Source organism: Giraffa tippelskirchi, chromosome 4 (assembly GCF_054371585.1).
Source record: "Giraffa tippelskirchi isolate mGirTip1 chromosome 4, T2T-mGirTip1v1.2.pri, whole genome shotgun sequence".
Taxonomy (NCBI): Eukaryota; Metazoa; Chordata; class Mammalia; order Artiodactyla; family Giraffidae; genus Giraffa; species Giraffa tippelskirchi.
In genome coordinates this window covers 172,174,876-172,198,399 of record NC_137278.1, presented here as the reverse complement: position 1 = coordinate 172,198,399, position 23,524 = coordinate 172,174,876, and the positions used below count along the sequence as shown (strand labels likewise).

Sequence of the window (23,524 nt, the reverse complement as noted above, 5' to 3'; positions counted from 1 at the left end):
GTAGGGGTGGGCAGTGAAGTGGTCCCATTCACTTATAACAGAGTCTGTGGCATATAACCTAACCTCTCACACCTCAGTTTCCTCATCTGTGAAATGGGTGGGGCTCTCCAGAGCTCCTCCCTCAGAAGGTGTTAGGGTTCCACGTGAAGATGAAGAGGGATGCCTGGCTCCATGCCCATCACATGAGCCACAGTTGCCGGCCCCCTCTAACTCCCACCAGGAGCAGGGGGCTGGGTGGGGCCCACACTCCAGACTCCTCCCCCAGCCCCTCTCACTTCCGTCTGCCCCAGGGAGGGACCATTCACCTGCTTCTTCTGGTTCATCCTCCAAATCCCGGAGCACCGCCGGCCAATGCTGAGCCCCGACATGGTGCGGGCCCTGCTGAGGGAGGAGCTGCTGTCCACGGCCAACAGCTCAGTCCCCGCTCCCTACCAGACCGAGTACGAAGTGGACCCCGAGGGCCTGGTGATCCTGGGTCAGTACTAGAGACGGGGAACATGGGACGGTCTGGCGAGGCCTGGCAAGGCTGCCTCCAGGGTTGGGATGCTCTCGGGATGGCCCCTCCCAGCTCCCAACCCCAGCAGCCAGGAGCCAGGACTGAGGGGTGGGTCATGAGGGACGGTGGGCAGTCAGGGTCAATCTCAGACAGGCTCTGATAGTCTCTTCTATTTTTATTTTCATTTCATTTATTTATGCCCTCTGTTCATTTGTTTGTTCGTTTCCTTTTAACAGAAGCCAGCGTGAAAGACATAGTTGCACTGAATTCCACGCTGGGTACGCCACTTTGGTTTCTCCTCCCCACTTTCCTTTTGAGTTGGTATTTTCCTCAGTTTGGCTGAGTGTCAGGGGTCCACACAGCTTCTCTGGGTGCAAGGGGCACTGGTCTGGGGTCACCCAAGGGGCACGATAATGGACTCAGTGACAGGTCCTGAGCAGGGCTGGGGGCCTCTGGGGGGAGGAAGTGTCACTCAGGTGTGAGCAAAGTGTCTATTTGCACAAAAGTGTGTGTGTTTCATGTGTGGGGTGTGAGTGAGTAGCAGATTTAGTTGTACATCAATGTGACCTGCTTTTCTCTCATGGAATTCCATTTCTTCTGTTTCGAAATCTTATGTTTCCACTGATGGTAGAAAATAATCTTGTCGATTTGAGGTGTATCAGTGACTTTGGCTCTAATACTTGGTCTTGGGAGCTATTTCTGTCACAGGTAAGGATACTCCCTCCATCTTTTCCTTCCCTTTCTCAGCCAGTTGGGCTAATCTGTCCTCTCCTCCCACCCCATCCCCATGCTCTATTGCTAGAGTCACCTTGTGCTTCTCCAAGAGGCTCCAGTCTTCCTACTGAGCCCTGGGAAGGAAAGCACCAGCAGGGCCACCAAGGAGGGCTCTCCACATCGTAGGCTGCGTTGACTACTGACTTCTGGAATTGGGCAGTACACCACCTGGGCTACTGTACCCTGTGGCTGTGAGCAAGAGCTCCCAAATTCCCAGATTCTTCCTCTCCTACCTAGGGAGGCAGAGTTGAAATCCTGGTTGTACCTTCTCTGACCTTCCTGTCCTCCCATGTGGCTAGCCAAAGGCTTATTTCCTTGGTAGATGGAGGTGATGGGGTCAAAGGACAGTTTTCAAATACTTAAAATCATGATTCTCATACAAAGATATGAGCACTTGTCAAAGATTTGTTTAACTCACTGATGAGGGAAGCAGTAGGATTTTCCCTCATGTCTAAAGGAGAGCACAAGAAATTAATCTGTCTATATTTATTGATATGAATCATCTAACACCGCATTGGTGCACACGTTGCCCTGATCCTTGGTCTCAAACAGGCCTTTCCATTGCACTTGCCAGTGCTGAGTGTTCACATGTCCCCAGGTTTCTGGCAGTTGCTTTATAATTATCCTTATTTGGTTCAGTACGTGTCTAGAGCCCCTGCCCTCCCAGAGCACAGTGTCTCATGGGGCAAGGATGACAATTCAAGTCCTCTAAGTAGGCTTTGGGGGCACTTTCTCCCTGCCAGGCCCCATGCTGGCTCTAGAGACACCAGCTGACCGGGTCCTCACCCCTGCCCTTGGGGGAGCTCCGAGCCCCACGAGGGAGACAAACACATAAACTGAATCTCACAACAGCAAGTGCCAGTGCAAGAATAGAGGTCCCGGGGGCAGTGCAGAAAGGGAACCATTCTGCCCTGGGACAGAGGTGGACCCCCAGGGCTGTGATCCAAAGCAGAGGAAGGGATGTGTCTCTAGAGGGAGGAAGGGGTGCTCCTGACTAGAGAGGTTCTGGAAGGCTTCCTGGAGGAGGGAGGCTCAGGATTGGGGGATAAGTAGGAATCCGTCAGATCCAGCGGGGAAAGGACACTCTGGGTAGAGGGAGGAGCATGAGCAAAGGGCAATGAGGAGAACACACAGGAGCTTCATTGACTTTCTCCCAGGCTCCCTAAATGTGTTTCTGATGATCAACAGAGACCAGCACTCCCCTGAATCAGCTTCATACAAAAAAGTAATTGTTAAAGCAGCAAAAGCAAGCATCAGCTTGAAGCAAGACTCAAAGAATACGAATGCCTGGGAATAGCCGGGCACCTCTCCCCAGGATCCCTCTCCCTTCTCCTTGGCGATGGCAGAGGTTTCTCCCTGGAGAGATCAGCTCCACAGCTGGGGTCAAGATGGCCAGGGGTCAGGAGGAGGGAGCTGAGCAAGTGGCAGCAGTCAGAGCAAAGCCTGTTCCTTCATCTCTATACCCTTCCTGGTCCTCAGAACCACGCAGAGAAGGAGGTGGGACAGGGATTAGCATTATGTCCATTTGACAGAACTCAGAGTGGCTGAACAACTGATACAGAGTCACACAGCAGATGAGAGGTGGTGCCAGGACAATCATACAGAGTGTGAACTCCCTGCACATCAGGCTGCCTCCCACATCCGGGGCTTGCTCCCCCATCCCTTCTGCTTCCTGGCAGAGTATGCATCCTCCCTTCTTCATAGCGCAAGGTGAGGTTTAAATGACATACTTATGGCCCAGGTTCACTGCTGGTCCTTGGAGCCTAAATCAAGCACATTGTAGGTGCCCAACAACTATGATGAATGAATGAATGGTATAGGTGATACTGCTGTGCAAGGTCTAGCACTGCATTCAAAGCTCATGGAGAACCGCAAGAGAGGAAGCACAGTGAGGGTGTGGATGCAGACAGGTCTGATGGAGAAGGAGGTGTGGAGCAAGGGCAGCCAGTGGGACAGGTTACATCTGAGCCTCAAGTGTGACCAACTAAAGGGTGAGACGTCATAGGAGTTTCTTCCCAGCTCTACCTTCTCCCTTTCCCCCACATCTACCTAAAGAAGGACAGTCACTACATGTATTGAGCACCTGCTATATGCAAGGCTTCCCAGGTGGCTCGGTGGTAAAGAATCTGCCTGCAATGCAGAAGACCTGGGTTTGATCCCTGGGTCAGGAAGATTCTCTGGAGAAGGAAATGGTAACCCACTCCAGTATTCTTGCCTGGAGAATTCCTTGGACAGAGGAGTCTGGTGGGCCACAGTCCATGGGGTCCCAAAGAGTTGGACACAACTGAAGCAACTGAGCATGCATGCTTGTGCAAGGCACTATGCTGAGTGTTCAAACATGCACCCTCCTTAAGCTTTGTGACAATCTAGCAAGGATCATCAATGCCTCCATTCTATAGAGGAAAAAACTGAGGCCCAAGAAAGATTAGGTGGAGATTACGTGAACCTGGATCTGCCTGGCCCAGGTCTGTAAAATGGGGACAATAATAAAAACTATTTCGATGGGATGACCCAGAGGGATGGGATGGGGAGGGAGGTGGGAGGGGGGTTCAGGATGGGGAACACATGTAAACCCATGGCTGATTCATGTCAATGTATGGCAAAAACCACTACAATATTGTAAAGTAATTAGCCTCCAACTAAAATAAATAAATTTATTTAAAAAGAAAAAGAAAAAAAAAAGAAACTATTTCATGGAGCTATTGAATGAGATGGTGAGTGTATGGCACTCTAGGCATGTATCAAAATGCTTCCTAAGTGTAATCTGTTTCATTCGTGCTGTTTGATGATCTCAAGCTTGAGCTGACTTCCTCTACCTGGCTACCTCCCAGCTCCACTGGAAAACACTCCCTTCTCTCCATCTGAAATGCAGCCCTGAGCCTGCTCCCCTTATTGCTTGGCCATCCTGCTGGTCTCCTGGTCTCCTCGGCATTGCGCTCAGCAGCCAGAGGAGTCTGTGACCCAAGCCCGATCGTGTCCCAGCCTTACCTAACCTTCCATGGCTCTCATGGCCTCAGGACCAAATGGCTTCTCTCTTGGGCATGAGGGGGGCCCTGCCTCCCTCCTCCAGCTTGCCTTCCTGCCTCCAAGTCCCCGGCCCACCCTAGCCTGCAGCCCTTTGCTCACTCTGTGACACCCACCCCCCCACCAGACTTCCCTGAGAGCCCTCACTTCCGAGATATTCCCCCCCAGTGTCTATATATTTCCCTACTGTTCTCATTACTCCCTGGCAGTTGACCAAACCTTTCTCTAGCATTCACCTGGTCTGGTGAGCTCAGTGAGCTTGAAGGGAACGAAAGAATGAACCAATGAATGTATGTGTGGATGAGGAGGCTGGAGATGGAAGCAGTGGGGAAACAGGAAGCTGGGACAGAGGGCCTCCAGGCTGACCCCCATCCAGCCGCTCTTCCCCACCCCACCCCTGCCAGGGCGGGGGCAGACCTGGTGGGGCTGCCCCCCCACCAGGTCCCTTCTCCCAGCTAACAGGGGTCAGGGGGCCTGTCCCTCTCCCCACTCCAGGCTGCTACCGCTACAGCTACGTGGGCCAGGGCCAGGTCGTCCGGCTGAAGGGGCCCGACACCCTGGCCTCCAGCTGCCTGTGGCACCTTCAGGGCCCCCAGGATCTCATGCTCAAACTCCGGCTCGAATGGAAGCTGGCTGACTGCCGGGACCGGCTGGCCATGTATGATGTGGCGGGGCCTCTGGAGAGAAGGCTCATCACCTCGTGAGTCCCTTGGAAAGCGGTGGGGGAAGGTTGGGAAGGGGGTGATGGTGAGGTCAAAACCACACCCAGTGCTCTGAGACAATGGGCTGGGTGACCCTGGGCCCTGTATTTGGCATCTGGGAGACAGTGAGGCCAGAGGGAGATGGTGAGAGAAGAGTGGAAGTGCTTGTGTACTTTGGGCAACCCCCTTCCCCTCCCCTAGCCTGTTTCCCCATCTGTAACAAAGCAGTTGTACTAGATGATCTCTAAGTCAGCTCCGAGAGGTGACATGATCTTGTAAGAATGCTCTGAAGGCTGGCAGTCCCCGACTTCTAACCCTATGCTACTGCCTCCTAGCTGTGTGCGCTAAGGCAAGTTACATTGCCTTTCTGAACCTCAGTTTGCTCACCTGTAAAATGGGTACACAACCATTCCTACTTTGCAGGGTTATTGAGAGGATTTTAATCAGATCTGGGCCCAGATCTTTACACACAGTAATGCTGTCCATTATTACCATACATTCGATGTATCCATTAAACCTCCAGCAGCTGCTAGCCATTATTACTTATTATTATATACAGTCTAGCTGGGGCTAGGTCACAAAGGGCATGGAATGCAAGGGATAATCTGATCTTTAATACTTGGTAAGTGGGGAACTAATGGAAAGTTCTTGAGCAGAAGAGAAGAACTTTAGGATAAGATGTGGAATGCAGAAGACAGGCAAGTAGTGGGCCATGGGGAGACCACGAAGGGGCTGGAAATAGCATTGGCCTCCAGGAGCCTGGTCACCTCCCCACAAGGTGGGGGTGGGGCAGGGGACTACAGGAGGTTGGGGGAGACTCTGAGGCACCGGGCTGCTGCCTTCACTGTCCTGCTTGGGCGCGAGCTTCCAAGCCCGATGGGGATGGGACCTGCATGCTCAGGTCCAGGGCAGTCCTGCAGGGTGAGCTGAGTGAGGTTCTCCCCGGCCCTCTCCCCCAGTGCCTCTCTGATTCTCCAGGCTCTGAGGCTGCCTTCTCATCTGTGGCCCCACCCACTGCCATGCGCTGACCGCAGTCTGGGGAGTGCGTAGGCTGGGTTCCTGGAGGGCTCTGGGAAGCAAAGAAGCCAGACACCAGCTGATTTCCAGGCCTGATGAGGGTGGGGACACTTCAGGGCTTTCCCTGGGGCTTCTCCAAGTGCCCCTTTCAGCCTGCTGCTGGAGAGGGGATCTGACTGCTGTCTCAGGCACTCAGAGAAGGTGTAAAATGATGGATCAGACAGGACTGGGGGGTCCTCAGACTTGCACCCCATACCATGAGAGGGGTACTTTAGTGGTGGTGGGAATACAGAACGAGGGGCATAGGGTGGTAGGGGGAGCTGGTGAGGTCTCCATCAACCTTCACCTTGTTTTAGTTACAACAAGGGCTCAGCTGCTTAAGTAAATAAAAGAAAAGAAATCCTTAATATTACAAGTGAGGATTAAAGGCAACCTCTTATATTTTATCTCCCACCTCCTGAAGGAGAGGAGTAGTGGAGGCAGGGAGGGCGTGGTGTAGGAGGGTGGGGAGGGTGGGCCCAGCAGTGAGAACAAGCTGGCAATGGTCAAAGCAGGAGGACCAGGGAGGGGTGAGCACTTCCTGGGCGAGCTGAGGCCAGGGGAAAGGACCCTTCCAGGACCCTGGGGCACCAAGACTCTCCTGGGGAAATTTCTGGGATTGCTCACTCTTCCTTTGCCAGCTTCAGGGTTCCCAGGGCTGGTGTGGATGGTGCTTCTGAGGCTATGCTTGGGTTTCTCTCATTTGCCTGGGTGCCTGCAGTCCCCCCCATTGCCGTCTACTCACACCAGTCAGGTTCAGAGCTGGCACAGGGCAGGCAGGCAGTACCTCCCTGCTGGATTCCAGCACACTCCCTCCAGGGGAGGCAGGGTTACTAGTTTCCTAGGAATTGGTCTACTGATGAGCATGGCTCCAGAGAATTCAGGGTCAAGAGGAAGTTTGGCAGAGGCTGGCCAAGAGTGAGGGAGGGGGAAGCCGGGAGCACCCTACCCTGAAATGGGTTGAACAGGAGCACAGACATTGTGGGAGTGCCAGCCGCTATCACAGGCAGTGCCCAGTACGGGTCTGGCTGTGCTGTGGACCCAGAGAGGGGTCTTGGCAGGTTCATGAGCCTCAGTTAACCTTGCAGTTAACCTTGACAATCTCGGAAGAACTTGATCATGATTGACACTCCTCTGAGTCTAGAATTCTAAGATATGGTTATTTCTCCTGTGCCTCCCCCAAACCAAGCTCTGGGTAGAGTCCTGGGGTACCCGGGGGATCACCAGATTGTACACTTGTCTTCTCTCTGTTCCAGCCAGGAGAGCCAGGAGTTAGGTATGGTCAGCCAGAGGGCATGGCCCCCATAGGTGCCAGTCTGGTCTCCTTGCAGGGCATAGTCTGGGCACTCAGGGGTCACAGGGATCCTGAGGGGGCTGGAGGGGTGCTGTGGGACAGGAGTCAGCAGTCACAGTGGAATTGTAAGCTCCAGAAGTCTGGGAAACCCCTTGTCGTCTCTCCCCTGAGGAGCTGGTCTGACCCTTATAGGGCCTCCAGTCAGCCCCCTGGCCAGAGAGGGTCAGACACCTGCCTGAGGACACACAGCAGCCTGGCCGTAGACTCAGATATACAGGCTCCCAGTCCCTCCTCATCTGTTCCTCTGGGCAGCCCACAGCCCTCCCAGATGTCCTTCCCAGGCCCCGCCCCTCCTTGTCACCTTTCTCTGTCCCACCAGGGTGTATGGCTGCAGTCGCCAGGAGCCTGTGGTGGAGGTCCTAGCCTCAGGCGCCATCATGGCGGTGGTCTGGAAGAAGGGCCTTCACAGCTACTACGACCCCTTCATGCTCTCCGTGCAGCCTGTGACCTTCCAGGGTGAGGCGTCAGGGGTCCCTCGGGGAGGAGAGGGGCTCAGTGGCAGAAGCCAGGGGTGCTCCTTGGGCTTGCCTTCCCCTTCTTTGCTCTGGTTGGAGATGGGATGGGGAAGGGAAGGTTCTGGAAGCATATCTGCTCTCCAAACTCACACCCACTCCTCTGACTCCCTTTATCTCTCTCTGTTCTGACGCCATTTCCCCCAAATGCTCCATCACCCCCTCCCCCGCCCACCGACCTTCCTCCCTCCTCCTCACCTCATCCTCTCTCCTGGCCTCTTGCAGACAACTTGTGTCTGTCCTCCCTCCTCTCTCTTCTCTCCCTCGTCTTGGCTGTCTCCTCTCCCGGTCCCCTCCCCTGCCCCTCCTCCCTCTGTGCGCACCCTGGCTGAGTATGAAGAGTGGGGTCCCCCAGACAACCCTCTCACACTAAAGGTCAGCACATTTGTCCCTAGAGACGGCAGGGGAGGGGTGTTCAGAGGTGGATGATTCATGGGAAAGGGTCCCCGGGCTGCCCCTCTGAGCCTTCCCCACTCTCTCCTGCTTCCGAATCCCCCTCCGCCACCCCCTCTCTCAAGAAGAGTAGGCCCCACCCTTCACACCTGCTGACTGACATCATCACCATCAATTATCATGGATCAGCCGCCTCTGGGCAGACAAAGCAAAACTTGACATTTCTGGGCTCTGTGGAGGGAGGGTTACACCGAGGACACATAGCCTGCCCCCTTTCTCTTCCTCAGTCTCAATCTCCTCACCCACTTCCCCCTCCCTCCCCTGGTTCTACCCCACTGGTCTCCTGTTGGTCACCCAGATCCACAGGTGGCCCTCTGGGAGTCCCTGGGGTTGAAGAAGTGCAAGAGTTGGCCCATTCTCATGGGTGTCTCTGATATAGCTCTATGGAGAGGGGCAGGAGGGCTTTAGGGACCTGGCTCCATGGAAGGTGTTGGGGCAGCTGGGGACACAGCTGCTCCCCATCACTCGCCCTCTCACTGTGTGACCTCATCCAAGTTGCTCCTCTTCTCTGAACCTCATCATCTTTGAAAAGGGGAACTGTTCTTTCTCCCGGGTCCCTGTAACCGAGAGGCTGGCACAGCAGTGAACATGTCCAGTAAACGGTCAAGGGCTGCACAGCTGATATCAATAGTGAACATTTCTTGAGCACTTACTACATGCCATGTCTGTGTAATCAGCTCAGCTACCGTATGAAGTATGTACTTTTATTGTCCCCATTTCACAAAGGGGGAAACTGAGGCTCGAGTTCATGCATTCACACTCAGTCTTTAAGCTGTACTGTTTGGTGGCAGTCAGGGTGATGGGGTTTCAGCTGCCCCCCACCTGCTGGCAGGTGCAGTGGGGCGGGGCTGAGGAACCCTCTGTAACTTCCGTTCTCTGGGCCCAGCCTGCGAAGTGAACCTGACCCTGGAGGGCCGGCTGGAGCCGCAGGGCGTCCTCAGCACACCGTACTTCCCCAGCTACTACTCACCCAGCACCCACTGCTCCTGGCACTTGACGGTGAGCCCACCTACCCTCTGCCCACAGCACCCTATAGACCTCTGGGGACCCCAGCTGGGAGGGGAGCACAGTCCTGCCTCTGACCCAGGCTGCCCCCTGGGTACTAGTCCCTCTGGGGTGGATGGGATGGTTCCCTTGGCCATGGCGACACTTGATTGTTGAGTGACTGATAGACCTCAGCCCCAGCCAGCACTCTATGTTGGCAGGCCTCCTTCCTGCTTTGTGATCCTGGGAAATGGGGCCATCAGCCCGGCCACAGCCCACGGGCCACCTAGTGACCAGCTCCTCTGTCCTAGGTGCCCTCTCTGGACTATGGCTTGGCCCTCTGGTTTGATGCCTATGCATTGCGGAGGCAGAAATATGACATGCCATGCACCCAGGGCCAGTGGACCATCCAAAACAGAAGGTACCCACCCCCTGAACCCCGTCCCTTTCTCTGCAAGTAACCTCCTTTGGGAGCTCAAGTATGGAATCTCAGAGGAAGAGAGCAGAGGTGGGGTTGGTCAGGCCTGTTGCCTTACCCTTGACCCAGTCCCTGTCCACCTCCAGCCCCAGCCTCACCTCCTGCCACTCAGAGGTCTCAGACACACATTTGTCATCAGTCACCTTGGATGTCGATCCTAGTCAGAGTGAAATGGTTTCATTGGTGTAGGTCCTGTCGCCCCACTGCCTGGAACCCAGAATCCTTAAATGAAGTGATGCAGAGGCATAGGACTCAGCGGTGCTGGGACACCTTTCCAAAACCCACTCCAGTGCCATCCCTTATCCTGCCCCCCATTGTTGGTCAAAATAAAGCAGCTTCTGGGCCTCAACACTGCTTAGCCAGAGTCCATGCCTCTTCTGCTAAGCTGACCACTCCCCGAGGCCACCCTGAGTCACCTGCATCCCTTGTGGGATGCCAGTCCTGCTCTCTGTCCTACCCTTGGCCCCCTGGTGACAGAGTTCCTGAGGAAGAATTGAGTCCTTTGGAAAGGTGGGCAGGACGCAACAGAGGCAGGCCATCTTCTGGTCAGCGTGAATGCAGTTTGATCAGTAGGATGAGGGGGGCTGGCCCCCTGAGGGCCACAGGTGGTCATGGTGGTCGCAAAGGAGTAGGGTGGGTGGGGAGGTGGGGAATGGAGACATTGCAGATGAGCTTCCCCTGGTCTGGAGAGAGACAGAGAACTGGGGCATTCACGGAGAGGATGTGTACAATGGGAGGGGCTCTGTGTCTAAATACTGTGCAGGGGCATCCCATAGAGGGAGAGGATGGCTCAGGCACAGGTCGTAACCGGAAGGGAGGTGAGGATGGAGGGGAGTAGGAGGCATGGAGGGCAGCAGAAGAACACCCTGCCATCCACCATTGTTGCAGGGGTAGGGCAGAGGCCTGGGGAGAGAGAAGGGATCTCAAAGTAGCCTCGTAGAACAGGGAGCCCCCTCCCCACCTAGGGTCCAAGAATGCTGAAGAGAAGATTCTATATCTCATCACAGGTTGGCCCTCTGCTCTTCCTTCCAACCCTGAGATCCTAGGGGTTTATGAGAGGCTGGGATTCTAATATGCAAGGTTCCTGATCTCTTGGTTTCATGGATTTTCAGTATCAAAGATTCCAACACATTAAAATTGGAAAGTTCTGGGACTCTGGAATTCTTGGATTATGGGGTTCATGTTCATGTTCACCCACGCTTGGGTTTTCAGGGATTGACTACATTCATTTACTCGTCACCATCCTTTCCAGGGATTTGGGAAACTATCAGGGACTGTGATTAAAAGGGAAAGAAGACATGCCGAGGATGGGAGTTTGGGCCTGTGCTATTTGGGGATGATGTCAAGTGGTGTGACTCTGGCTCTATGCTTTTTGGAGAGCAGAAGGCATCTTGTCCTATGGGTCCCAGCACGTGGGTGGCATTTCTGGGCATGACTGCCTTGATCCTTCATGGAGCTCCCTCAGGGCCCCTCCCCATTGGCTTGGGGCCGCCCAGATTGAGCATGGCTGAGCTCGCCCCCCACCTAGCATCAAGAGTCCACAGAGTGACCTTGAGAGTGGTCCTAGATTCATGGTTCTCCGAATGAGGTTGATGTCTTTTCCTGTTGCCTTCTCAACTCTAGAGGTGAATCTGATATCTCAAAGAGGAGCTAGGAAGACAGAAGAGCCCTGGGTCTGATGCTCCTTCACGTACCTCCCACCCCCAATGCTATTCCATGGGCTGGGAGGTGGGCCCTGGCATCAGGTGCCCCATTCCACCTGCTTAGTGTTCAGCACAGGGCATCAGTTCACTGGCCTGACAGCCTGTGATGTCAGCAGTATCATCATTCCATTTCCCAGAGAAAGGAGTCAAGGCTCAGTGGGATTAAATGGTACCCAGATGGGTCCAGAGTCAGGGCCCCTCTCCCATGCACACCATGGGAACAGCAGGACACACAGTGGTCCACACTGTGCTCCCCCAGAGGGCCTCCTTCCTGCCTCCCTGACCCAGCCAGGAGGGTTGGGCAGAGGTGGGGGCACTAGGTGCTAGGACTTCATGAGCTGCCCTTGGGTTTCAAGAGTGGACCATAGATGGGCAGAGTCTTCATCAAAAGGAATGATGCTGCAGTGGTGACATTTCAGGCACTATGACAGAATCTACCAGAATTGGAGGAGTCTCACCCTCCCCAGTGTCTCAAAGCACCATTGAGCTACAGAAAAGTGGGCTGGGCTGGTTGAACCCTATCTTTACCCATTGTACAGGTGGGAAAACTGAGGCCAAGGGAGGACTAAGGACTTGTCCTTTTATTTTTTGGCTGTGCTGGGTCTTCGTTGTGACTTTCTCTAGTTGTGGCATGCTGGCTTCTCTTGTTGTGGCATGTGGGATCTTAGTTCCTTGATCAGGGATCAAACCCACATCCCCTCCATTGGAAGGGAGGTTCTTAACCACTGGACCACCAGGGAAGTCCCTGGCCTCTTGTCCTTGTCTCTTTGTCTTGAAGTGGTGGCAAGGGACCCGGGTGTAGCTGGGTGGCGGGTGGGGTGGGGAGGTGAAGCCCCACAGGGCCTGGTGCTCCCACCCCCCTCTCTCTTCTGAAGCCTCTCCCACCTTGGCCGTTGATGAGGAGAGACAGAGCGGAGGCTGGAGTAATAAAGATGTGTTCAGGGGAGCCTGTCCACTTGGTTTTACATGTAACTCTGGGTACATCCTGTTCCTCATCTATAAAACAAGGGGGTTAGGCCAGCCCAAGGCCCTAACTTTTTATTATTTACCCATCAGAAAGATGTCTCCCAGTAAGTTGTGTTTATTAGTTCCTAATGAAATGTCATTCCAAGTTGGGCTGGAGAGGTAGAAAGAGTTTAGCTGTTGAAACAAGAAAGCAGGGTTCAAGTCCTGGTTCCTCTCCTTCTATTTGGCAAGGACTCACCTTTCTCAGCCTCAAGTAACCCATCTAAAAAATGGGCATGAAGCAGACCTCCCATCCAGGGAAGAGTAACTGAAATGATGGGTAGAGGATGCTGGCACCTGCAGGCTGGGATAAAGACCCAGTTCAGGAGGGCACCAACCATGCGTTCAGAACTGGCTCCTGACTCTGTGCCAGGCAGGCCCTGAGCTCGGGTGCCATTTCTTTCATCCTCAGCAACCTGGCAAGGGAAACGGCCCCACGCTGCCTTCATAGACCTGTGAGGGGCCGAGGCACAGAGAGGCAAAAGCGTTCCCACAAAATCACTCAGCTCATAACTAGAGAAACCAGAGTTGAGCGGTAAGATCCAGAGCATGCATGAGGGCGTGAGGGCCTGTGAGCATGTGTCTGTGAGAGTATGCACACTCACACGTGTGCAGTCTTCCCTCAGAGCCTTGGGGTAGCCGTGTCAGCTGTTCCCTCCCATGGCCAAGGCACCCTGCTGAGGGGACTGACCACTGCTGTGTCTCTCACCACATCTGAGAGCCACCTGGGAAGTCCCATCTCTGTCTTCGCAGACCTTTGTAAGGGTCAGGGTCCCTGGGAGAGACTCGTGGCCCCCTGCCCTGAGGCTCCTGCCTGCGTCTGAGTGCAAAAGGGGAGGCAGAGGTGTACCTCCAGATTGCAAGCGCTGGGCAAATCGTTTCCTCTAGTTCTGATCTTTTTTGATAACCATCAGCCCATGTAGTTGCTGGGAAATTCTTTGAATAAGCATTTGTTGGAAAATCTGCTTGTGTGGGTGGCAGAGACACGAGAGGTCTGGGGAAGGGTGTAGATTTCCAGGCACAGGATTTGTAGGGAGGGGGATGCACAGAATGGCCATTGACGAGGAGCGACAGAGGGTAGGTTGGGGAGAGGGGGTCTTACCCCTCAGTGCCAGCACAGTGATAAGGAGAGGCTGGCTGGGCTCCCTCCATTGGCGAGGCATCCTTGGGCATATCACCTTCCTCCTCTGAGCCCTTTCTGCCTTCCCCCCACCTCCTTGTTTCCTCCCCATTTTCTCCCTGGCTGAGGCCTCATGCCCTTTGAGTGGCCTGGAGGCGGGGGAGAGAGCTGACCTCGTGAGATCCGGCCAGCAGCGGCTGGGTTTCACAGAATTCACTCTGACAGGGTGTCAATACGGCACAGGCTTCCCCCTTTCCGGGAACCTGCCTCCTGCCAGCTTCCTCCCCTGTGATGTCACTTTTCTTGTGATCTGCCCAACCATTTCCACTTCGCCGATGGTGACAGGCAGAGTCACTGGCTCCTTAAGCCTGCTGGAGCCTCTCAGGCTGGTCCTAGCTATGGGGTAGCCCTTCTGGTCTCCAGAGCTCCTGGGTGGCCCCAGAGGTTCCCTGGGCACTGCTGGGGGCTGGCGATGTGGAAGGAGGAACTACTGTCCTCAGTGAGCTCACAGCCCGACGACATCAGCAGCTAGTTTTCAAAGAAATCCTTTCTCATTCATGCCATAAAACATCCTATGGGGAGCTACCATCCTGTCTTATTACAGACATGGAAACTGCAGCTTGCTGAGGTTGAGCGAGATGCCCAAGGTCACACAGCTGGTTCACGTGGCAAAGCCCAGCCTCAGCCTCAGCTCTGCAGCTTCAGGTCCAGTGCTCTAGCCACGTGAGACACTGCTGATCTCCCTTTTTCAGTGCTCGCCTTCTCTGACTCTCTTTCCCATTTAGCCTGTCTTGAGGGAAGGGAATATCTGTGTGTGTATATCCATCCGTCTATCCATTCATCCACCTTTAATCCTTCATCTGTCCATCAGTCCTTCCTTCCTTCCATCCATTCATCCATCCATCAATACATCAACCCACCCTTCCTTCTTTCCATCTACCCACTCTTCTATCCATCCACCATACAATCTTTCTTGAACTCCCAGAGTTCAGCTAGAGATGCTGATATGCAAGGTTAACCGGATCTCTGCTTACTGTCTATGTGAGGCGAGAAGCAAAATTCCCCACATTCAGAGAAGGGAGAAAGCAAAGCAGGCAAGAGGGCAAAAAATGGTGCCTTCAGACCCCGAGCACTTTGTAGCTGAGATGAGAGGTGGGCTCCACAGTCTTCAGACTTTTGGCACTCCTTGGAGAGAGTGTATGGGGGTGGGGGCAGCATTTGATGGATGCGGAGGGATTGGAGAGTCAGGGGGTTTAAACCCTCTCCCAGAAGGCACTGCAGTAAGAACCAGACAGGAAAATGTACAAAGAGGCCAAGCCAGTGCGTAGTTCCATAAACCGGGCTGCGTGGTGGAGAGGGAGCAAGGGAGGGAGGAGCCTGGTTAGCTGGACTATACCTGCCCTGGCTAATTCCGGCAGCCTCTGATTACTTCCAGCCAATGTTTCTGGGGTGTATTTTTCAGAAGCAAGTATCTAGACCGTTATATGAAATTAGCTGGCACATGCATTTTTTTAAAAGGTTTTTTAACACTGCATAGGCTAAATAGATCCTCTTTCGAGTGAGTAATTTAGCCTGCGTCGCCAGATTTCAGCCTCTGCCTTCAATTCTTTTGTTCGCGTCTACTAATGAAGAGCCTTGCCCCAAAATGTCCTTAGAGCCTCTGGCCACGGCAACCACGCAGTCCTCAGATTCTTAAAACGTTCCCCTCCACTCCAACCCAGCTCTGGTTCCATCCCTGTCCACGGTGAGTGTGTGGGGACAATGCCCCAGGCCCCTGAAACTTAAGTATGTTCAGGATGCCCTTGATTTCTCATTTCCCCCTGCTCAGTATTTCCCAACCCCAAGATTCCCTGTCCACTCCACCGGACAAGTCCCTGGGGATACTAATCCTTTATAACTTTTACTAAAATACTTTAAAAACAAATAGACGATCCCCACCACCATCCCCGCCTTGTTTCCTTAGCTTTGAAAGGATAAGGACCAGGTTTGCTCGGGACGCCCCCTGGTGGCACCTCATCCCTCTCTGGTCCCCCTGGGCTGTACTGCCCTGGTTCTCAAAAATTTCCATCTCAGAATCCTCTACACTCTTTTAAAAATTATTGAGCAACCCAGAGAGTTATATGCCTCATATAAAAACTATATTTGTAATCTATATGTACAGTAGTAGAAATGAAAACTTAAAACACTTAAACATATTTATCAATTCATTTAAAATAAGAAACCCATTACATTTTAGCATAAAGAAAACAAATTATATTTTCCAAAACTAAAAACATTTGGTGAAGAAAAATATCCTCGTTTTATGTTTTTGCAACTTTCTTTAGCAACTGAATTAATAGACCAGGACTGAATCCCCACACCTGCTTCTTCGTTCAGTGGGTTGCTGTATCACATATCCCGTAGTCTCTGGAAAATTCTACTCGATTCTTACATGGGGGCTTCCCTGGTGTCTCAGACAGTAAGGAATCCACCTGCAATGCAAGAGACCAAGGTTTGATCGCTGGGTCAGGAAGATCCCTTGGAGAAGGGAATGGCTACCCACTCCAGTATTCTTGCCTGGAGAATCCCATGAGTGGAGGAGCCTGGTGGGCTTCAGTCCATGGGGTCGCAGAGAGTCGGACACGACTGAGTGACTGAACACACACACACATCCTTACATAGTCTCTGGAAAATTCTACTGTATCCTTGTGGGAGAATGAGAGTGAAAAAGACAAATGATACCTGAGAATTATTATAAAAATAGTTTTCTCTTTGAACCTCCAAGGGTCCCCAGACCACATTTTGAGAGCTGTTCACTGGCATAGGGGCAAGAATATGGGTCCTACAGCCAGACAATGTAGTCAGGTCTGAGGGGGGCCATAGGGGACATGAGGGCTCAGCCTCTGGAGCTCATGTGGCATGAGGGTCAGGTTGCCCACCTTCCCATAGAGCAGGCCAGGTGGGGCCTTCTGGATCCTGAGGAGGCTGGATTCTTGCCTACCTTGGCATTTCCCTTGCTGATCCTCATCTGGAAAACAGGATGAGAACAATTCCTGCTTACAGGGTGGAGCTGCTGTGACCTCAAAATCCCCATGCAATGAGGCCTCCAACTATTACTGAACCAGTAAGTGCTTGCCATGTTCTAGGAGTTATGAGGAAGCCTCTGACCCCTGGGAATTAGGAGACCTGCAGTGTGGGCTGCTGCATCTGCTGTGAGATGTTCCCATCATGCTTTGGGGCACTCTCACTTGCTCTCCTGACTTCCTCCTACCTTCTCTGCTAGGGGCATTTTCACCTCTCCCTGAAGACTTTTCCACCTGTATTCTGGGTGTTTCATCTGTAAAGGCATTCCCAATGGGGGCGGGCATTCCTATGATCTGATGGGGCTGACCCATCTGTTCCGCGAGGGTGTCCCGCCTGGGAAGGCAGGGTACCCCAGGTTGCTCTCTGCAGCAGGTCCTGCCACTCTGGGGGCGTGGCTGCACCTTTCGTGAAAGCATGTCCACTTGCTCTGTGAGGCGAGCTGGGACCAGTGCGGTCTGGGAAGAGCCCCCATGCCCCCTGCCCTGGAGTTAAGAGGATTCCTACCTGCTCCCCCAGGGGTGGGATTCCACCTTTCCATGGAGGTCCCCACCTGCTCTGTGGGAACAAAAGCATCATCTGTGAGGGCGGGAGGGGGGCCAGCAGGGATATGAATGTGCTCCCATGATTGGGGGATGGTCCCACCTGGGTGTGGTCATGGTTGAGAAGGTGCTGCCCATCACCTGTTGGTCCTGGAGCAGCACTGGTGCCTCCCTGATGTCCAGAGAGCCACAGGGAAGCCCCCAGAGCTGTGGAGACTTCTCAGTGAGAGGCACAGGCTTGAATGGAGAGCACGGCTGTCTTCTTGCCCCACTCTGACTGAGTACAGTAGGAACATCCCTTCTCGCCTATGGAGAGTAGACCAGTCAAGGAATTTTCCTCCACTGACACATTGGAGGCTTTTGTCAGGTCAACAGAGATGAGAATTTCCCTTGTTTTACAAGTGAGGAAAGTGAGGTTCAGAGAAGGACTCTGACCTGCTAGAATCTCACAGCTCCTAGGTGACTGGGACTAGAATCCAGAGGATAAATTTTATCCTGCCGGCAATGGGGAGGCATCAAAGGCTTCTGAGCAGGGAAATGACACTGCTAGGCTGCTTTCTAGATGACTCTGGGGGTGAGCGGTCACCCAGGGGAGAAACCAAGACAGAGGAGGTGTGGGTGGGGCCGGGGTGCAGCTCCCCTATCTTCCCCAGCTGCCCTGTCCTTGCTCTGTCTGTGCACCAGGACCCAGGCTGTCCCGTCCCTTGGACCAGCCCGCCCGTGTGGCCCTCAGTCTGTCTCTGGCCCCACCCTCCTAGGCTGTGTGGCCTGCGCACCCTGCAGCCCTATGCCGAGAGGATCCCTGTTGTGGCCAGCGCTGGCATCACCATCAACTTCACATCCCAGATCTCCCTCACCGGGCCCGGTGTGCAGGTGCACTACAGCTTGTACAACCAATCAGATCGTGAGTATGGGCAGGTTGGGGAGTGGGGGGGGACCCCAAAGCCCCTGCAGCTTCTCCGTGCTTCTTAGCCCTCCCTGGAAGCACCAAGAGGTTGGTCTAAAGGAGTGTTGTGTGTGTGTGTGTGTTCACTCATGTACCCACATGTGTGCATGAACATAGGCAGCTTTACGTGTGCCCACATCTGCAAGGCACTCACAGGTGTTTACGAGGTATATACACTCACACATACCCGAGTGTGTGCTGTGTGCATGTGCCCGGACATGTATGTCCACATGGACTGTGTACACAGGCACATGGGTACACATGTGAGCACACAGGTGTGGTGTGTCTGCATGTGTTTTCGTAATGATGTGTGTCCTGATGGTGCCCTCCCCATCCAGCCTGCCCTGGAGAGTTCCTCTGCTCTGTGAATGGACTCTGTGTGCCCGCCTGCGATGGGGTCAAGGACTGCCCCAATGGCCTGGATGAGAGAAACTGCGGTGAGCAGCCCACCCACCCTGTCCCTCCTCTCTCCCCACCTCTTTGCTGCTGGGCTGAGCCTATCATTCCGAGATCCCCCAATGGGCAGCTCCCATTATCAGCATCCAGGAAACTCCCTCGCTGTGTTGAGATGACAGGGTGGATGCGCAGGATGGGCAAGTGTCCTCTCCAAGGTCACCCCGTGGGGCAGTGGCAAAGACAAATGGGGACCCGGGTGTGCTGCTTCCCAGCTCACGGCTTCTCACCACCAGGCTATCACCCTTAGCCTTCTGCCCAGGCAGCCATCCGAGAAGGAACAGAGCAGACGAGGGAGAGCAGGACTATGAGGGAGAAGGATGTTAAGAAGGGTCGGTCAGGCCCAGGGTGGCCGAAGAGAGGACCCTGTATCTGCCTCTTTTGAGCAGGACCCTCCACTGCAGGGGTTCAGACTGGAGCTGCTGACTCTTCCTGGGGCTGTGCTCACTGCCACCCAACCCTGGCAGAAGGGGCTTCTGACGGTCCCAAGCCAGGATTCTCTTGGAATAATAACTCTGCCTCTGAATCCTGGCTTCTGGCCCCTAGAGTCACCATCACAGCAACCTGCATCCCATCAATGTCTTATACATGTGGGGAGGGAAGTAGGAGGGAAGTAGAGGGAAGCCTGCCTCTGGACTGATCCTGCCTTCGTGCTGGGGAAGGCACCTCATATTTGGAACTAGAACATCTAGCTTCAAGTTCTCACTCAGCCAGGTGACCTCAGACAAGTCACTTCGTTTCCGTTTTTCCACCAGTGAAATGGAGTATCTCACTGGGTTGCTGTTAGACTCAGGTGTAAAGTTGCTGAGAAAGAGATTTGTGATCATAACTTGCGATACCATGCATGGTCTCCAGGCGATGCAAAGTCCCAGCCTGGTGCCTCTGGTTTCCTCCCACTTGTCCCTGCTCTGTGTCCTCACAGTTTGCAGAGCCACATTCCAGTGCCAAGAGGACAGCACGTGCATCCCCCTGTCCAGGGTCTGTGACCTGCAGCCCGACTGTCTCAATGGGAGTGATGAAGAGCAATGCCAGGAAGGTAGGGCGGGGTATGACTAGGTATCTAGAGGGAAACCAAAGAATGGGCTCAGCCAGACAGTCTGGCCCTTCTCCATGCTTCTTCCACAAAGGTTTCTGCCCTCTTGTCCAAATACGTACTAGCCCATCTATAAGTGTGCCTATATGTCCATCTGTCTACCCATCCATCTCTCCATCCATCCATCTATCTATTCATCCATCCATCTACCCATCCACCCATTCTTCCATCCATCCATCCATTCATCTGTCCATCCATCTTCTGGTCTCTCCAACCATTTGTCTGTCCATTGATTCATACATCCACTCACTGATTCATCCATCAGCCTGTCCAACAACCTATCTCCCTGTCCACTAAGCCATCAATATACTCATTTATTGGTTTTATTTGTTTACCCAATTACTTGACTGTATGTCCGTTGTTCCATCCTCCATCCATGCATCCATGAATGCATGTGTGCATGCATCCATCCAGGGATCTAACTACTTGTTTGTCCATTGGTACTTACATCCACTCATTTGTCCATCTAAATTGCTGCATGTCAGTCTTCTTATCAGACCATCAAACCACACATTTGTTGGTCTGCCCAATATCTTGTCTGAGTCTCCATTGTTTTATCCATCCATCCACCCACCCATCCATCCCTCAGACCAGCCAACCTTTACTTCCAGACTACCCAGTGATATGCAAGGCAGAGTAAGGAAACTGAAATAAAAGGCACCGGAGAAGTAGTCCCTGTCCTCTGGGGATTATCTGATTTAAAATTTAAAAAACTATGGGTTACTCTATCTGGGCCAAAGCCTCTGAACATCACGTCTAATAGTATAGGAAGACTGGAGGGTGAGGAGGAGATGAGGCTTGGAAAACTAGAGAAGGTAGGCTTTGAACTGGGCCTTGAAGAAAAATAAAACTTAAATAGAGGAGGAAAGGAGACCAGGTGAAGACTGGCTGGTGGGGCAGAAAGCTCTTCACAGTGAAGGCAGTGAGGAGCAGGTGGGTGTCTAGGTGGGTGGGGGCCTGGAGGGCTGCCAGGCCAAGGTAGTGTGATGCGAGGGGCATAGCCTTGCTCTTGGGAGCCTCGCTCATCTCAAGGTGGAGGCACAGTTCTGGCTTCAGGTACCACACCCGGGGAACGCATGACCCTACAGTCAGGAGCCCAGGTCTGAGAGGGGAGATATCACCTTCTCTCAAAAAAACAGTCTGGGGGAGCGAGGGGTCGGGAGAGGATAGGGCTTGCCTCTAGAGGACCCTAAAAGAAGCCTGAGGGGACCCTTTAGTGTGATCAAGGGACCCCTCCCCAGTCATCTCCTGGCCTCTTTCAGGCTTCCTCTTCCCTAGGCCTTGCTTTGGAGGCTCCTTTGTGCTCAGGGACCCACCCTCTGCACCCTGCCCCCCCCAATCCTAGGGGTGCCTTGTGGGACCTTCACCTTTCAGTGTGAGGACCGCAGCTGTGTGAAGAAGCCCAACCCGCAGTGCGACGGGCACCCCGACTGCAGGGACGGCTCAGACGAGCAGCACTGCGGTGAGCCCTGGGCGCTCCAACAGGCTGGGGTGGGCAGGACACCCTCCACCTGCTGGGCCCACGAGCATGGGAGGGAGGGAGGTGCCCACCCTGGGGGGCTGGAGGGAGAGCTGCCCATCTGTCCATCTGTCTCTTTTTACCCCGCCTCTGCCCCCTCGTGGGGGTCCTGCCCACTTCTCTCTCTCTCTTGCTCCCTCATTCTCTTTCCCTGGCCCCCTCTGTGTCTTTCCTCTCTCCTCCTCCATGCCTCCCCTTCTGCCTCTGTGTCTGTTTCTCACTGGTTCTCTCCTGCCCCTCTGACCCTCCGTCCACCCTTGCCCCTGCCCCCAGACTGTGGCCTTCAGGGCCCCTCGGGCCGCATCGTGGGCGGGGCCGTGTCCTCGGAGGGTGAGTGGCCATGGCAGGCCAGCCTCCAGGTTCGCGGCCGACACATCTGTGGGGGGGCCCTCATTGCTGACCGCTGGGTGATCACCGCTGCCCACTGCTTCCAGGAGGAAAGGTGAGCATGGGGACACAGGCCATGAGAGGTGGGTAGGGAAGGTGGTGGTGAGGGGGTGGGGGCAGCGTGTCTGAGATCTCAGCAGACAGAGGGGAGGGTGGTGAGAAGACCCTCAGACCTGCTGTTCCGACACTCGGGCTCAGCCCTGACTCCACCATGAACACGCTGTGTGCCCTGGGAAAGGTTGCTCACCCTTGCTGTGCTCTGCTTCTGGTGTCTTGCTTTCAGCTGGGCCAATGAGCCATTCATTTACTCATTCCTCCATTCAGCGATATTTGTTGTGCTCCTACTATGTGCCAGGGGCTGTGCTAGATACTGAGGTAGAGCGGAGAACAGAATTCCCGCCCTGGTCATAGGTCATAACACCCTCATCCAGGTGTGCCTGCTCCCCACCCCGGGGAGGGAGAGGTGCAGAGAAGCCCACAAGAAGGGCCATCTCACCCCACCCACAGACATCGCCCCATCTCCGTGGTGGACTGACTTCCCCTCTCCACCTCCAGCCTGATGCCCGGTGCTCCAGACCCGCCCCCCAGCATGGCAGCCCTGGACTCTCTCCCCACACCTCCTCCTTTGTCCTCGGTCTGCACAGTCCAAGTCAAAGGCTTGAAGCCACCCGGGCACCCTTCCTTCTCCCCTACACTCAGCCAGGCAGCAAACCCTCTCAGTGGTCCGAATGCATCTTCAGCCACTGCCCGTCCATGCTGCCACCATCACCCCTAGGTCACTGCAGCAGCCCAGAGTCCAGCTCCTTTCTGCATCCTATGTCTGGGTGCCCAGGTGTCCTTCTGGGTGCAGTCTGACTGACTACTCAGGTTCTTTCACTCCATCCCTGGATCCCCACTGTCCACAAGGTAGAGAAAGACCTGGATGCTGACCTGGCCTCCAGGGGTCTGCACAGCCCAGTCTCTGCCAATTCTTTCACACTCAACACCCAACTGCTCCTCCTGAGGACCGGCAAGTTCCAGGGGTTTCCCAGTTGCTCCATCTATAAAGTGCGCAGAAAACATCTTCCGGTGCCTGGCACTGTGCTGATTTTTTTTACATCCACAGTCTTACTGAATTCCCCCAGGAACATATGAGCAGAAGATGCTATTCCCACTTCACAGATGGGGAGACTGAGGCCTAGAGAGGTACACACACCTCTAGGAAGGGATGAAGCTGGGGCTGAAATCCAGGCAGTCAGACTCCAAGGCCAGCACTGAGCACCACACTGCCAGCTGCACGGTCTACCAGAGCAGGGTGGGGATGGGTGTGGGGGACCGGGCCCCAGATGGGGATGCTGGCCATCAGAGGGATCCAGGATGGGATGGGGGAGGTGGCCTCTGAGCGAGTCCCCCTCCGGCCCCCAGCATGGCGTCCCCAGCGCTGTGGACCGTGTTCCTGGGCAAAGTGTGGCAGAGCTCACGCTGGCCGGGCGAGGTGTCCTTCAAGGTGAGCCGCCTGCTCCTGCACCCGTACCATGAGGAGGACAGCCACGACTACGACGTGGCCCTGCTGCAGCTCGACCACCCCGTGGTGCGCTCGGCTGCCGTGCATCCTGTCTGCCTGCCTGCCCGCTCCCACTTCTTCGAGCCAGGCCTGCACTGCTGGATCACAGGCTGGGGTGCCCGGCGAGAAGGCGGTGAGCTGGACTGTGGGCAGGGGAGATGGGGTGGGTCTGGCTCGCCTAACTTCTAAGCCTGGAGGGGAGTTGGCAAGGGACCCTGGGGCTCCACTCCTGAGGCCTGCTAGTCCTGGATTAAATGGGGCTGTATTTCATAGAAAAAAAAAAAAGCTTTTACTACGGCCATGGGTTGTCTCCCTGGCCCT

At 54.4% G+C, this 23,524-nt stretch overlaps 1 protein-coding gene across 2 annotated transcripts in view; it reads left to right on the top strand.

The window, feature by feature from the left end:
- Positions 1-23,524, top strand: part of TMPRSS6 (transmembrane serine protease 6) — a 49,926-nt gene that overhangs the window by 23,412 nt on the left and 2,990 nt on the right. For both annotated transcript variants that reach the window (XM_081596385.1, XM_081596384.1), the window contains exons 4-15: positions 291-475; positions 733-774; positions 4,790-4,994; positions 7,725-7,861; positions 9,257-9,369; positions 9,666-9,775; positions 18,021-18,166; positions 18,547-18,645; positions 19,584-19,697; positions 21,100-21,216; positions 21,547-21,715; positions 23,065-23,336. In XM_081596385.1, the coding sequence (XP_081452511.1) occupies positions 291-475; positions 733-774; positions 4,790-4,994; positions 7,725-7,861; positions 9,257-9,369; positions 9,666-9,775; positions 18,021-18,166; positions 18,547-18,645; positions 19,584-19,697; positions 21,100-21,216; positions 21,547-21,715; positions 23,065-23,336 (1,709 nt within the window). The remainder of the gene's footprint in view (positions 1-290; positions 476-732; positions 775-4,789; positions 4,995-7,724; positions 7,862-9,256; positions 9,370-9,665; positions 9,776-18,020; positions 18,167-18,546; positions 18,646-19,583; positions 19,698-21,099; positions 21,217-21,546; positions 21,716-23,064; positions 23,337-23,524) is intronic.